General features: G+C 32.2%; 3 protein-coding genes across 4 annotated transcripts; 2 read left to right on the top strand and 1 right to left on the bottom strand.

Annotated features, from left to right (window-relative positions):
• The first annotated feature begins 97 nt into the window (after positions 1–97).
• cathD (cathepsin D) lies at positions 98–4,264 on the top strand. Its single transcript, XM_015937368.3, has 4 exons — positions 98–492; positions 3,073–3,321; positions 3,380–3,945; positions 4,049–4,264. The coding sequence occupies exons 1-4, from the start codon at positions 279–281 to the stop codon at positions 4,208–4,210; spliced, it is 1,191 nt and encodes a 396-aa protein (XP_015792854.2). The 5' UTR covers positions 98–278; the 3' UTR covers positions 4,211–4,264.
• Positions 4,265–4,414: 150 nt separating this feature from the next.
• On the bottom strand, positions 4,415–10,567 carry LOC107369421 (oxysterol-binding protein-related protein 9). 2 transcript variants are annotated; one of them, XM_015937366.3, is made up of 7 exons: positions 9,251–10,567; positions 7,637–8,120; positions 7,369–7,570; positions 6,333–6,498; positions 5,699–6,076; positions 5,231–5,578; positions 4,415–5,070 (listed from the first exon to the last, which is right to left on the bottom strand). In XM_015937366.3, the coding sequence occupies exons 1-7, from the start codon at positions 9,794–9,796 to the stop codon at positions 4,993–4,995; spliced, it is 2,202 nt and encodes a 733-aa protein (XP_015792852.1). In that variant the 5' UTR covers positions 9,797–10,567; the 3' UTR covers positions 4,415–4,992. The 2 variants fall into 2 exon arrangements, with proteins under 2 accessions (XP_015792852.1, XP_015792851.1); XM_015937365.3 differs by having other exon boundaries at positions 7,369–8,120.
• A 117-nt stretch (positions 10,568–10,684) lies between these two features.
• On the top strand, positions 10,685–13,588 carry Arpc1 (Actin-related protein 2/3 complex, subunit 1A). Its single transcript, XM_015937369.2, has 5 exons — positions 10,685–10,982; positions 11,302–11,453; positions 11,519–11,918; positions 12,298–12,476; positions 12,552–13,588. The coding sequence occupies exons 1-5, from the start codon at positions 10,916–10,918 to the stop codon at positions 12,864–12,866; spliced, it is 1,113 nt and encodes a 370-aa protein (XP_015792855.1). The 5' UTR covers positions 10,685–10,915; the 3' UTR covers positions 12,867–13,588.
• The last annotated feature ends 2 nt before the right edge of the window (positions 13,589–13,590 follow it).

Raw genomic sequence — 13,590 nt, forward strand, 5'->3', positions numbered from 1 at the left:
GCGATTATTACGCCATCTTGCGAGTTTCTATTAAACTGATCTGGTTCAAAGAATAACTTCTTTCTTTCTTCTCTTTCTTTCATTTCTTCTGTTTATCTTTTTTCACAGTTTCAAGCAATTTTATTTTCTTCGACTTTCTTAATTGTCTGATCAGTTAATGTTAAGTTGTCATCGCTAATTTTCAGTTGTATAGTGTTATATCATTACTGGTTCAATTTGTGAATTCATTTTTCTTCTGTAATAGTGATTCATTCTAGTGTTAACTTTTGTTCTTCACAATGACAAATATCTTTCATATATTCATATTAATCTTGGCTTCTCTGACCCTTGGTCACTCTGATAAATCAGTTCGTGTCGCTTTGAAGAAAATTGAATCCGTCAGACATAAACTACATTCTGCTGGTACCCCAATTAAATATGCTTTACCTCGAAACCATCTTAAATCTCTTGTCAAAAATGGACCTATTCCTGAACCTTTAAGCAATTATCTTGGTAAGTATCCATTTTTATTTCATATTTTTTCTTTCATGTCATTGTTATAGTTGTAGACATTTCTCGCACGCTATTTTTATCCATTGTTTTAGTTTCTAATGCTGTATCAGTGCATCTCGTTTTCAGTGTGTCTTTCAATATGCCTGTGATTTTTCAAGCTATGCAATCTCTCAAGTTCATTTCTGATATTTCGGTTAAGGGTTAAGAAAAAAAGTTGAACAACTGATCTAAATTCAACTTTTTTCGCCTTATTTTTATTTTCAATTTTTCACAGTTCAGCACAACGGTCATAATTGCGCAGCCAATACAATCAATTAGGAGATATTGCACCAATTGTCAAATCAAACCTTGACTTTCATATAGTTTAATTAGCTTTACCCTTAAATTGATTGGGAACTATTCTTCAACCTGATCACTCCGATATAATCAAATTTTATTTTTTCAATTGAACGGTAAATGAAACATTTCATTATTTCATGAACTTTCGAGCAATTTTTCTGACCTGTAAAGGGGATTTTTTCCTGCTCTGTTTTTTAGATGAAATAAATCGATCGTTCATGCTATAGTTCAATCATTTTATAAGCTGTGAGGTCTATAAACTTCTAGCATTAATCTAAATTCTAGGATCATATTTCATTGAATTTCAAGTAAAGTGTGTTTATTAATAAAGAAGGTTCTTTGAAATTGAATGATCATTGTAAGTTTATAAATTAAAACAATTTACCATTGACTACTTATCTTACTCTTAAAGTAACTTCTTAATAACAATTTTCTTACTCTCAATGGCAATTTTAATCATCATATCTGTTTATTTTTATATCTTACAAAGCACTCATTGTGTTGATATACACTGCTAGTCAAAAGTATAAGGCCAGTTAATTTTTCTTGATTATTTTTACAAGAAGTGATTTACAAACATAAATTATAATGAATATATTGTAGTTTATGTAGAAGTAGATGATTGGTAAAAAAAATTGTCAAAAAAATGAAAGGGGGAAAAAATAGGGAAAAAATTGAAAATTCGGGTTAGTCAAAAGTATAAGGCCACTCGATTAATTTTAATTTAATACTTAGTTTGACCACCATTTAATTTTATAACATCAAAAATTCTATTACTCATAGACTTGATAAGGGTTTGCAAGTATTCTGGTTCGATTGTGTACCATATGTTCTGAATTTCCTGCCATAACTCATCAATTTTATTAAATTGCCTTTGATTAGCATAAACTTTTCGCGCAATCAGTCCCCATAAATTTTCGATAGGGTTCAGATCCGGGCTACATGCAGGCCAACTCAGTACTTTAACAGAATTTGTCTCGAAGAAGTTTTTTGTTGCATTAGAGACATGAATCCGTGCATTATCTTGTTGGAAAATCCAATCAGAACCGGCATTTGATTCAGCATTAGGGATTAAATTTTCTTCCAGCACTTTGATGTAGTCCATTGAATTCATAGACGAGGTAATTTTAACAATCGGCAAAACACCATTAAAACTAAATGCACCCCATATCATAATCGATCCTCCTCCGAAATTGCGTTTAGAGAAAACTTGTTTATCCTTTCTAAGGTCGTGCCAATAGCATTTTAATCCATCTGGACCATCCAAATTAAACTTTTTTTCATCCGAAAATATCACTGAAAGCCATTCATCGTTCCAAGTCATATGTTCACGAGCGAATTCCATCCTCTTAGCACGATGAGCTTCCGTTAGTTTCGGCTTGACATCCATCGATGTGTATTCAAATAATCCAGATTGGTTTAGGGTTCGAGTGACAGTACTTAATGAAACAGGCAATTGCAGTTCCGATAGGATCTTCGAGCAAGATAACTTTTCTGTCGATCCGAGTCTCAAAACTTGTCTTTTGTCACGATCACTTAGCACAGGGGGACGTCCAGAGCGAGGAGAGGTACCGTAATTTCCACCTAATTTCGCATAATTTTGCACAACACATCTCGACCTATTAATTTGTTTAGCTATTCCATTGAGAGAGACACCTTGTTTGATCATTGTATCGATTTGACCTTTTTCATAGTCATTTAAAGCTGATGAACGAGGCATTATGTAATTTCAAAGAAATAAGTAATAAATCAAAAACTATGAAAGATAGAGAAAAACTGAGTGTTGGAAATGAAAGAACTCGAGAAAATGGTCAAGAAAAGACAATGCATTCTGTTTTTAACTAATTTTTCCTCTAATTATTTCAATTGGATTAAAGTGGCCTTATACTTTTGACCATATGCTTAACATATGTGCTTATTAATTTTAATCTTTAGCGTTCGAATTTGAGTCTGAAATTAACTTTAATCACACGAATATACATGCCGCGCTATGCTTATAATAATCCAATCAGAAAAAGTACAAAGGATTACTTAGAATTCCGAAAATCCGAAGAAAATCATGTGGCCTTATACTTTTGACAAGCAGTGTATGAACCTTTTTTAATCAACGTTTAATTTAAGATTTGTTTGTGTAAAAATGAATTCTATCTGCATTGCTCTATTAACGAAATTATTTCAGTTATCATTATAAATTGTTCCTGACTCATAATTAACTGTTTTTGTTACCTTACTTGAACTTAGATGCCCAATATTATGGTGAAATTTCAATTGGAACCCCACCACAACCTTTCAAAGTTATTTTTGATACTGGTTCTTCAAACCTTTGGGTTCCATCCAAACAATGTAAATGGACAAATATTGCCTGTTTACTTCACAACAAATATGATCACGGAAAAAGCAGCACTTATGTAGCTAATGGTACCGATTTGGAACTTCGTTATGGAACTGGTTCTATGAAAGGCTTCTTATCCACAGATGTTGTTCGAGTTGGTACGTTTCAATGAATTTTTTTTGGAATACATTTATAATTCTTTTTTTTCATTTACAGGGACTGCCTCTGTTAGTAACCAAACATTTGGTGAAGCAGTTATTGAACCAGGAATAACTTTCGTTGCAGCCAAATTTGATGGTATTTTAGGCCTTGGATTCTCAAGTATTTCCGTTGATGGTGTTCCAACTGTATTTGAAAATATGATCGCTCAAAATTTGGTTGATCAACCAGTCTTCTCATTCTACCTCAGTCGAGATCCAAGTGCTTCAGTTGGTGGTGAAATCATTTTTGGTGGATCTGATCCTGATCATTATGAAGGTGAACTATCTTATGTTCCAGTCACCCGCAAAGCTTATTGGCAATTTGAAATGGACTCAGTTACAGTTGATGGTTTGGAAGATGGCTTTTGCAAAGGTGGATGCCAAGCTATTGCTGATACAGGAACTTCGCTAATTGCTGGACCTGTTGAAGAAGTTTCTTACATAAACAAATTTCTCAAAGCTAAACCTTTGGTTAACGGAGAATATTCAGTTGATTGTGATCGTATTCCAAGTCTTCCCACTATCACCTTCACAATAGGAGGAAATCAATATTCTTTAACTGGAAAAGATTATATATTACAGGTATCTTCAAGTCTTACATTCATCTTAAATTTTAAGCTTATTACTTAGCTTTTAAATTCATATTAATACTAAAATTAATCCAATTATTTTTATCATTTAATAGGTCAGTCAATTTGGACGAACAATTTGCCTCGTTGGTCTAATCGCCATGGATATTCCCAAGCCTATGGGACCTTTATGGATTTTGGGTGATGTCTTTATCGGACCATATTATACTGAATTTGACTTTGGAAACCAAAGATTAGGTTTCGCTAAAACCAAATAATAACTTAACAGACATCAAATGATACTTACATTAAACACACAATTGGAGCTTCAACCATCTTTTCATGCAAAAGATATTATTCTTAAACCAAATAACCTTTCATAACTCTTTAATCATTTTGTGAAATTGTTTAAATAGTTCAAATACGAATTATAAGGATAGACCCGAGCTCGATTGACAAAATATAATTTTGTACTAATAATGTTTATGAAAAGAACGATTTTGAAAAGTTGTTATTACTGATCTTTAAAAAACAATATGTAACATATATCTTCATGATTGGAAATAGTCTAGAAAAAAAATAATTTTAAAAGATTTATCAAAAAATCATCATTATTAATTGGCAAATCCACATATAACTTTTGCAAATATTTTGGTCTTCATTTACAACAAGAAAAAGGCTGACCAAATGGCCTTCAATTGCTATCACTTATTGTTGAAATATTAGCTATTTAACGGCTCCAAGTCCTTTTAAAAAGTTGATTAAACAGTAATAGCGGGTTTACCATATTTATATGTATATGTAATAGATTTCATGATCAAAAATATAAATGTTTCTTTCAAATCGCGAACGACTAGTTTTTGCAGGATTGAAGAGCCGAAACAAAAAGGGGAAAAAAGGCAAAAAGAGTTAGACATGATTAGATATAACAAACATGGTCGATGAAGGCTCAAGTTGATCCAATAGAAGATAATAGATGAAATAAATAAGCAATTCTGTTCATCAGCTGAACTTTCCAATTGATCGGATAAAATGATAAGTTTGATTAGTCAAATAATGATCACTGTTTTGTTCCTTTTGAAGATCTCTTGGTTAATGGCTGGTTAAAATACCAATTATCACCTAAATTGTGGAAGACCTAAATGAGACAGAAAAGATAAACAAAGAACATTATTGTAATATTTCATTAAATTAGAAGATTATTAATGAATTTTATGATAGAATTTCTTTCTTGTATTCAAATAAACGTAGAATACTGAAAATAAATTCTATATCGATAGTAAATATGATAATCTAACCCGATTAATCCATTTTTCTTTAGTTTGTTGCCTTTCTTTAACTAAATCCCGTTGACCTTGTTCAACGGCAAATTTGGCATTAGTTGCAGCATTAACATCACGCATTTTCAAAGCTCTGGTAACTTCTTTCCATAAACGCCTTGACTCATAAACCTCTTGCTCTGAGATGGGTTTGACAACCTTTTTAATCGTTTTCATAGCTTTTGTATCCACAAATACTTCTGCTTGACTATTTGGTCGTTTGGAATACATGACGCCATTCCATTCACCACTCAGTGTCATGATAACTTTCTTTGATGGATTCAATATTTCACCGGTAACTCGATGTTTTTTACCTCCATAGAAAGGCTGTAAATTAAGAGATACAATATGATTAGTAGTGTTCACCCAATTATTTAGCTTTGTTGGAATAAGAATTTTTTCTTAAAAATTATCAATTCCTAATACTTTAGAATTAGAAATTTTTACCTTGGTTAAAAAATCAATATTTGCATGGTAACCTGATTGAGGACAAGTGACTGAGACAGAGCCTCCAAGCTCAATCCATGGTACTGTTAAAATCGATCGCCCATAGGCACTTGGAAAAGTGATTATATATTCTTCTCCTTTATCCAATAAATATATTGAGCCTTGGCCAATATGAAGAACTCCTATGGAAAGACCAAGAAATTTGGATTTCGTATAAATATGTGCCGAGCACATTATCCGTTTATCAACATGTTCAGCATAAAAAGCAGATATTGGTGGATGATGTGAAACTTGTTCAGCGAGAAAAGTGAGATCATTGGATGTTGCCCATGGGATTGGTCCATCTGAAACCAATTTTTCACCAGTTTCACTTTCAGACTAAAAAATATGGAAAAAAAGAAAAAGATGAATGTTAGTGAAATCTTCACAATTATTGATTATTTTTTGGTAAATGCATGCACCCATTAAATTTAAAGTTAATATCGGAATAAATTAATGGTTATTCATCCCAAATATTATCCATTAAATGATTTCATTGGGATCAAGGTTAATTTTTTTTGCATTTAAATTATTGACTCAGGAAATGCATTTTCTATTCCAATTAAAGATGGAAAGAGTTGAAAGGCCAAGTTACCTGATTTGAAACTCCTGGTAATTTCCAGTAGCATTTGAATATTTCTCCTAAAACAGGGTTGTAAGGCTTTTTGGCAACACTGGTTTTTCGTCCAGCATGGAATGCAGAAAGATACCATCTAACAGTTGCTATGAATCGATCTTCTGGTGTCTCAAAATCAGGGATACTGGAAAAAAATGACAAAAAAATTAATATTTAAGTCACAAAAACCATCATTTAGAGTTGAATGATAGAAGATAAAATCTACCAGTTTCAATCAACTAATGAACATATGTTTGGAAGGTTGGGTGGAAAGGTTGAGATGAAAATGAGGTAATGTATCAGATTAAGTTGAGCTGATCAAGAAATTAGGATCATGAATGGGAAGAGATAACAAGATAAAAAGCTATATTATATGCAATATCACATTAGCAAGTTTAGCATGAATGATTAATCATGAACAGAAAATAATCAATTGAATAGGTAGATTACATATAAATGGAAATTTAAAGCTACTGCAAGCAGAAAAAATGGAAACAAAAGCTAACATTTATTAATTGACCCAGGAATAAATGCGTTAAATTGAGGAAACCTTTGGAATCATTGGAGAATTGGAAAGAAAGAAATAGAAAGAGGGAATCAGAAGCACAAAAAAATGTTGATGATGTTGGCAAAAATTGTCAATTTTCAAAAGTAAAGTTGAGGTAAAAAGAGCACAATTATGATAAAATGAATCATTATAAAATTGATTGGGTTGCACATATTATGTCATTGGTATAGCTATCTACGAAGAGAGAAATCTATTGATTGTTACAAGGATAATAATAACAATCGTATTGGTGATAGTGATGATGTTGGTCCTGCACTGATGGTAATGACGATGAATGTATTAAATGATAAATTCAGAGGGGTGAGAAAGAAATAGAGAGACAAAGAAGGGTAGACAGGTTGAGTAAATGCACTGGGTATTGGTATGTGATTGGAAAAAAGGAATATTATTGAGATTTGTTCAATTGGAGGGAGATTATTGAGTTGTAAAGAATCTGCATCTATTTACCTGGTAAATAAATCGGGATGGGCAAAAAAATCGGCATACATTTCCAAAAGAGATCGCCTTTCCAAAATAAAGGTAGGTAAAACAACTTTAGTTAAATCCATACCAATTTTAACTTGGGATAAAAGGTGAGATATAACCGATCCATGGCTTTCAAAAGAGCTGAGGTCATCATCATCGTCCTCTTCATAAAATTTATCGTAATCTATGGTTGAAGAATCCATATTAAAGTCACTCAAAGAGTTAATGTTGAAAGATTCGATAGTCTTACAAGCAGCATCAATACTACCAATTGGTGAAGTGAGAGAAGGTGTTTCTTCAGTGGCATCATAAAAACAATCTTCCTCATCACTACTTGAATAGGACATCTCAGGAACACCATTTAAACCAATATCACCAAGAACACGTCTTTTTAATTTGTTATTATCCACTGAATTGGTTGAACTTGCACTTTCTGGTCTACTATGGGAACCAACATCACGATTAAAATGATGATCTCTAATTTGTGTGACAGTCCCTTCTTCTTCCTCTTCTTCCTCTTCTTCTCCTTCTGTAGCTGTTGTTGTTGTTGAGGTGTTGGTTAGTTTTAGTGAAGATCTATTACCACTTGGATCATTTGGATCATTTTGACAATCCGAATCTGATAGGGATGACCTTGTTTCAGCTTTATTTGCATCTTTTGTTGACTGTTGTGTTCCTTCCGAGTTTGTATTCATTCTTTCATTAAGCACACCATTAATAGGATTTAATGTATTCTGTGAGTATAGATGAAAAAAATATAGATTAATGCACAATTTAAATGATGGATACAGTGATGCTGATGATGATTTTGATTGTGATAATTACAGGTAAAATAACAGAATTGAAATCACAGTGAATTAAAGAAATTAAAAAATGACACAAAAAAATAATAAATTTAACTGGCTTATAATCAAACTACCTTTTATACTTTGAGAGGCAAAGTGAGATACTGTGTTTATGATTTCTGGATTAGTTTCTCACTGAATCTTTCACATGAATTGAGCAAGATCGATAAACATGGGAAATCAATGGCTAGTTGAGATATTCAAAATAACCAGATTGGATATGAATTGAAAAATTTTAGATGAATTATTAAAAACAAATAACAAGTTTGATCAAAAATACAACTGCAGCTATTAATAACAAGTATCAACAAGGGGAGTGATGAAAACACTTGCGATGCAACTAGCAATAATTGATAGTGATTTTGCTCTTTCTTTTTCATAGTCAAAATTGATAAGCTAATCTACAAAGGAAAAGTTGGAATGATCATTTTCTGTAAAACATGAAAGTTAAATTTTCAACTAATAATAAGGAAAACATGATTAACCACCCAGAACATTTTGTAAAAGTACTTAAGAAAATACATACATTCAAGATTCAGTTGAATGAAACTACTAAAAGGAGAGGAAAGCAGCTACAATTATAATAACTAATACTGTCTGTTGGTTGGATTACAATGGATTTAATTCAGAGTATCTTCAATTCCAAGCAATTAGAATTTTTAGGTATGAAAAAACATGTCTGAACAACAAGAAGCACAAACAGATAAAATGATATCAAACAATGTGTACAACAATCAAACAATCACACAACCTTACCATACATCAATTTCCGTCTAAATACTATTTAAAGTAAACTGATAAACTGATATAGATACTGAACAACTAAATAAACATCTTGATTTTTTGAGATGTGAAGTTTCGTTTAAAGGTAAGTTTAAGATAATCTAATGGCTATGGAAATCGAAAGAAAATTTGACCAGTCAATGAAAATTCTGAAAAATTACAAACAATAAAAATAAAAGTGCAGCGTAATGGTAAAATAGAGGTAAAAAGATACAGTAATTAATAAGCTGTCCTACCTTGGCAATTTGAAGAAGAATAATTGTATGTTTAACTGAATCTAAAAGAGACAATAGAGAGGCCTTAATATCAACTAATTTTTGTTTATCTCCCTCATCGGTAGCGGAGTCGATTTGATTATCCAAATGCTTTGATTGGTTAATTAACAGATTAAGATAAGTATCTGTTTCGGCAATTTTTCTCTCATAATCTCTTATTGATGGAACCTGAAAGTGTTCACTTCGCTTAGGTCTACGTCGATGAGTATGCCTAAGAATGGTCTCCTCTAAAGCTGTTACCCATTTTACTCGTTCCTCTGCTGTTTGAGCTTGAAAATGAAACATTTTACAATCAACGGTTATGGTGAAAGTACAATCTTCTTCGGCATCAATTCCAATAACAGCACCTTTCAATCGGACACATCCTCGTCTATCACCACGAACCATTTTTTCCTTTGAAGTGTAGTAAGATAGTAAAGCTTGATCATGATCCAAAACAAACCAACGGTACTGCCAACCATTCACAACATTGGTCCATTTACAAAGTGGACCTTCCAATATACTCATTATTCACCACTTGAATACAAATTTGATTAGAAAATAACAACAATAAATAATTAAAAATGGATAAAATTGATCAAGTCAAAACTGGTAAAAAGAAAACAAATAAATAAAACCGAGTAAAGGCTGAGATAATGAGACAAATTTATAAACGGTCCCTAAGGAGGAGTTAAATTTAATTTTACATCAAATTTCATTGCGATTTCTTAATCATTAAATCACTCAATGAATTTCCCTTCGTAAATTATCGCTAAAAGACTCTAGAAATCAGATTGAAAACACAATTTAGGTTGAATTTGATCAATCAAGGAAGCTTGAAAAAGATGAAAATACGATGCCCGGCAAATAGTGTGAATAGGCTATTCCAAGAGATTTACACATGCCTGCTACAGTTTACTTCTGTAGCCCGCCAATCTCAAAAAAAGTTCATGATCAAGATTCAGGTTGAGTTTACAATAAATTATTAAGTTTTTGGGTTACAAAGTGTTTCTTGGATTACGTAGTTCGTTGGTCACACCACCATCTTGATGGAAACATGTACAAGGTGTTAATCAATTGAATAAAAAGCAAAGCTTTGGTTATACACTTATTTACCATTACTTTGTTATTCTCATGAAAATAGTGAAGGATTGAAACCAGTTAACATCCATTCGGGCACTTTCAACCAAATTTCAGTTCATTTACAACGTTTATCGATGAAATTAAATAAACAATCGAAGGAAATAAACTTAATAATGTGTAATAAAAAATTGTCGATTGTAATCAAAACAAATTCACCGGTAAATAAATATTATGGTGCCCCCTAGTGAATAATATCTATAGTGGAACATCAGATTGAGTGCGCAAACATCATTTTAATTTTATTTATCTTTAAACATCATTCATTTTTTTTTCTCTAATGAATGGTTTGGATTAATTGTTTTGTTATTAAATGTTGAATTTAAAATTATCACAGTTTTCCAAATAATTCGTTAACCGTTTCCATCTTGTTTGTTACAGTCATTGTAGTCTCTGTTTTCCACTGATTCAATCTTACTGTTTAGAAGTCAATATCTTACTTTAACATTATCAAATTGGTAATCATTATTTTTTAACAGTTAATTATATCAAGTGTTCACCTCCGTGATGACTCAAGTAAACGTTTTCACCAGCGAACCAGTTCCTTGCCACTCATTTTCTCCGGATAGATCAAGTAAGTGAATAATCGTGTATCAAAAGTGAACTTGTCCCATCTAGTCTGCTCTTTGATCAGTCTAGTGGTGATCATTTGACTGGAACAAAGTAAATTATCATCCATCATCTTTGACATTTATCGAATTAATGATTCGTTGGATTGAAAGCAATCCTCGAGCCTTCTTCTTTTCGAGTCTTTATTTTCCAACTTCTTTGATTTATTGCTTTGTTCATTTTTCATCTTAAGTAAACTTTTGAATTAGGTTCATAATAACCGGTCTCTTTGATATGACTCTGTACTAATCTCTGGTTTTACTTTTTCTATCATCTATTCACAGAAGTCGCAATATCTCCAAATAACAATGAAGTGCACATATTTAAGAAGGACAATTCCAAGTGGTTACAGGAAACTGTTCTTTCTCAACATGATCTTCGTGTGACATCCATTGATTGGGCTCAAAAAACTAACAAAATTGTCAGCTGTAGTGCTGTAAGTGTTTATTCAATTCTATTGTTTACATTGAATCACATTCGGATTTCTTATTTCCAAATCAGGATAAAAATGCCTATGTTTGGTCTCTTGATAATGGTGTTTGGAAACCTACATTAGTTATTTTAAGAATCCATCGAGCAGCTACAGTTGTACGATGGTCACCTAATGCAGATAAATTTGCAGTTGGATCTGGAGACCGTACTATATCCGTTTGTTTCTTTGAAGAAGCAAACGACTGGTGGATTTGTAAACATATTAAAAAGCCGATCAAATCAACTGTTACCTGCCTTGATTGGCATCATAACAATATCCTGCTTGCCTGTGGTTCAACTGATTACAGAGCTAGGATATTTTCAGCTTATGTCAAAGAAGTTGATTCAGCAAATCCGGAGCCCAGTGAATGGTCATCAAAACCAACTGCATCAACTGGAAATCTTATCGGTGAATGGACTACCGGTGGAGGTAAATTAATAAGGACTATAAATAAATCTCTACTTCCATAAGAAAAAAAGGAGATTGTAACTAACCTGTTTCATCCCATTTTTTTGCAACACAATTATGTTATTAGTCATGTTCACTTGTTTCCCTTATAAACCTATCAGTTACATCCTTTTAAAGCAAAAAAGCTCAAGTCTCTTTTGGATCTGTTTCATTTATGCATTTCACTCACATCTACACACCTCTGTCTTTCCAAAGCCTCTTCTTCCACATCTACTATCATATTAGTAACTTTATCTAACTGTTCACTAGTTACACCCTCAATCAATTGGGTTGTTCAAAAGCCTTCTCTACCATTTTCAAATTTTATTAAACATTTGTTATCTTTTTTCTCTCAATTCAGGAGGATGGGTTCACGGAGTTGCTTTCTCTCCTGATGGCTCCAAATTGGCATGGGTATCCCATGATTCTTCAATCTCTGTTGTTGACGCCAAGAAAAATCAAGCTTTCATCACTGTTAAAACTCCTGATTTACCATACTTAACTTTAATTTGGTCCTCCAATCGTTTTATTATTGCTGCCGTGAGTTTTATTCATAGATTTTTGTTTCTTCATTAAGAATATTTTTTAAAATTGTCTTTACGCTTTTATTCATAGGGTCATGACTGTTGTCCAATGTTATACAAATACGATGAAAACAGTGGAAAACTAGAATGTCTCGAGAAGTTAGATAAATCAACTAAAAAAGAAACCGATGGTTTCAGTGCGATGAGAAAATTCCGAGAACTAGACAAATTTGCAATCAGCTTGAATGATAATTCAAGTAGTGACTCGATATCGGACACCATTCATCAAAATAGTATCAGAGAAATTCGCGCACATTCATTATCGAAATCAGGAGGAGTTGACAGAATATCCACCGTTGGCTTGGATGGAAAGATGGTTTTTTGGGACACTAGTCGCTATGTTTAATTGAAATTATAACCAACGTGGTCCAAAACCTAGTTGAAGATCACAAAAATGAGACAGTAAATAAAGCCAATTCAAACTCGATCATCAAAGATAAAACAAGAGCAGGAGACAAGCAAGAAAAATTACAGCCACCGTTAACATATATTCTTATATATTTTTTTCTCTCCCTACCTTTTTTTCTATAGCTTGCCTCTCTTTTTCACCCCTTCACCTTTTTTATTTCATTTCTTCCTGAAGAATTCAATTTACTGAAAAAGATTTTGTTTTGTGTCTTTTTTGAAGAAAACTTCATTTTTCGTTTGATATCTCGGATCAATGTCAAAAAGTGATTGATTTCCGGATTGATCATTAATTTCCAGTTTACTTCTTTTACTTTTACGAACTTTTTTCTTCCTTATCAATCATTCAGTTTTAGATGCGTGAAAATCACCATATTTGAGTAGACGATCGAAAAATGTGGTCAAATTTGAACAAAATGTTGCTTGGTCAACAAACGAAACAAAATCTAGTATTAACTAAGAGGTGGAAAGGGGTGAAAAAGATTAATTAAACAGTTTATAATTCCCTTTTATCAAGGTTACTCTTTTTAATATTGTACTCTTGTTATATATTAAGGTCTCAATTGGAAACTTTGTTGGAAACTGTTTTAACAAATTACTGTCTTTTTTATGTACGGTAATAAATATTACAATAAATTTCCATTAAATGAGTTTTCCAGTAAACA

The sequence above is a fragment of the Tetranychus urticae genome, chromosome 3 (assembly GCF_039701765.1).
Source record: "Tetranychus urticae isolate SD_2017Ah chromosome 3, NJAU_TeUrti_SD_1.0, whole genome shotgun sequence".
NCBI lineage: Eukaryota > Metazoa > Arthropoda > Arachnida > Trombidiformes > Tetranychidae > Tetranychus > Tetranychus urticae.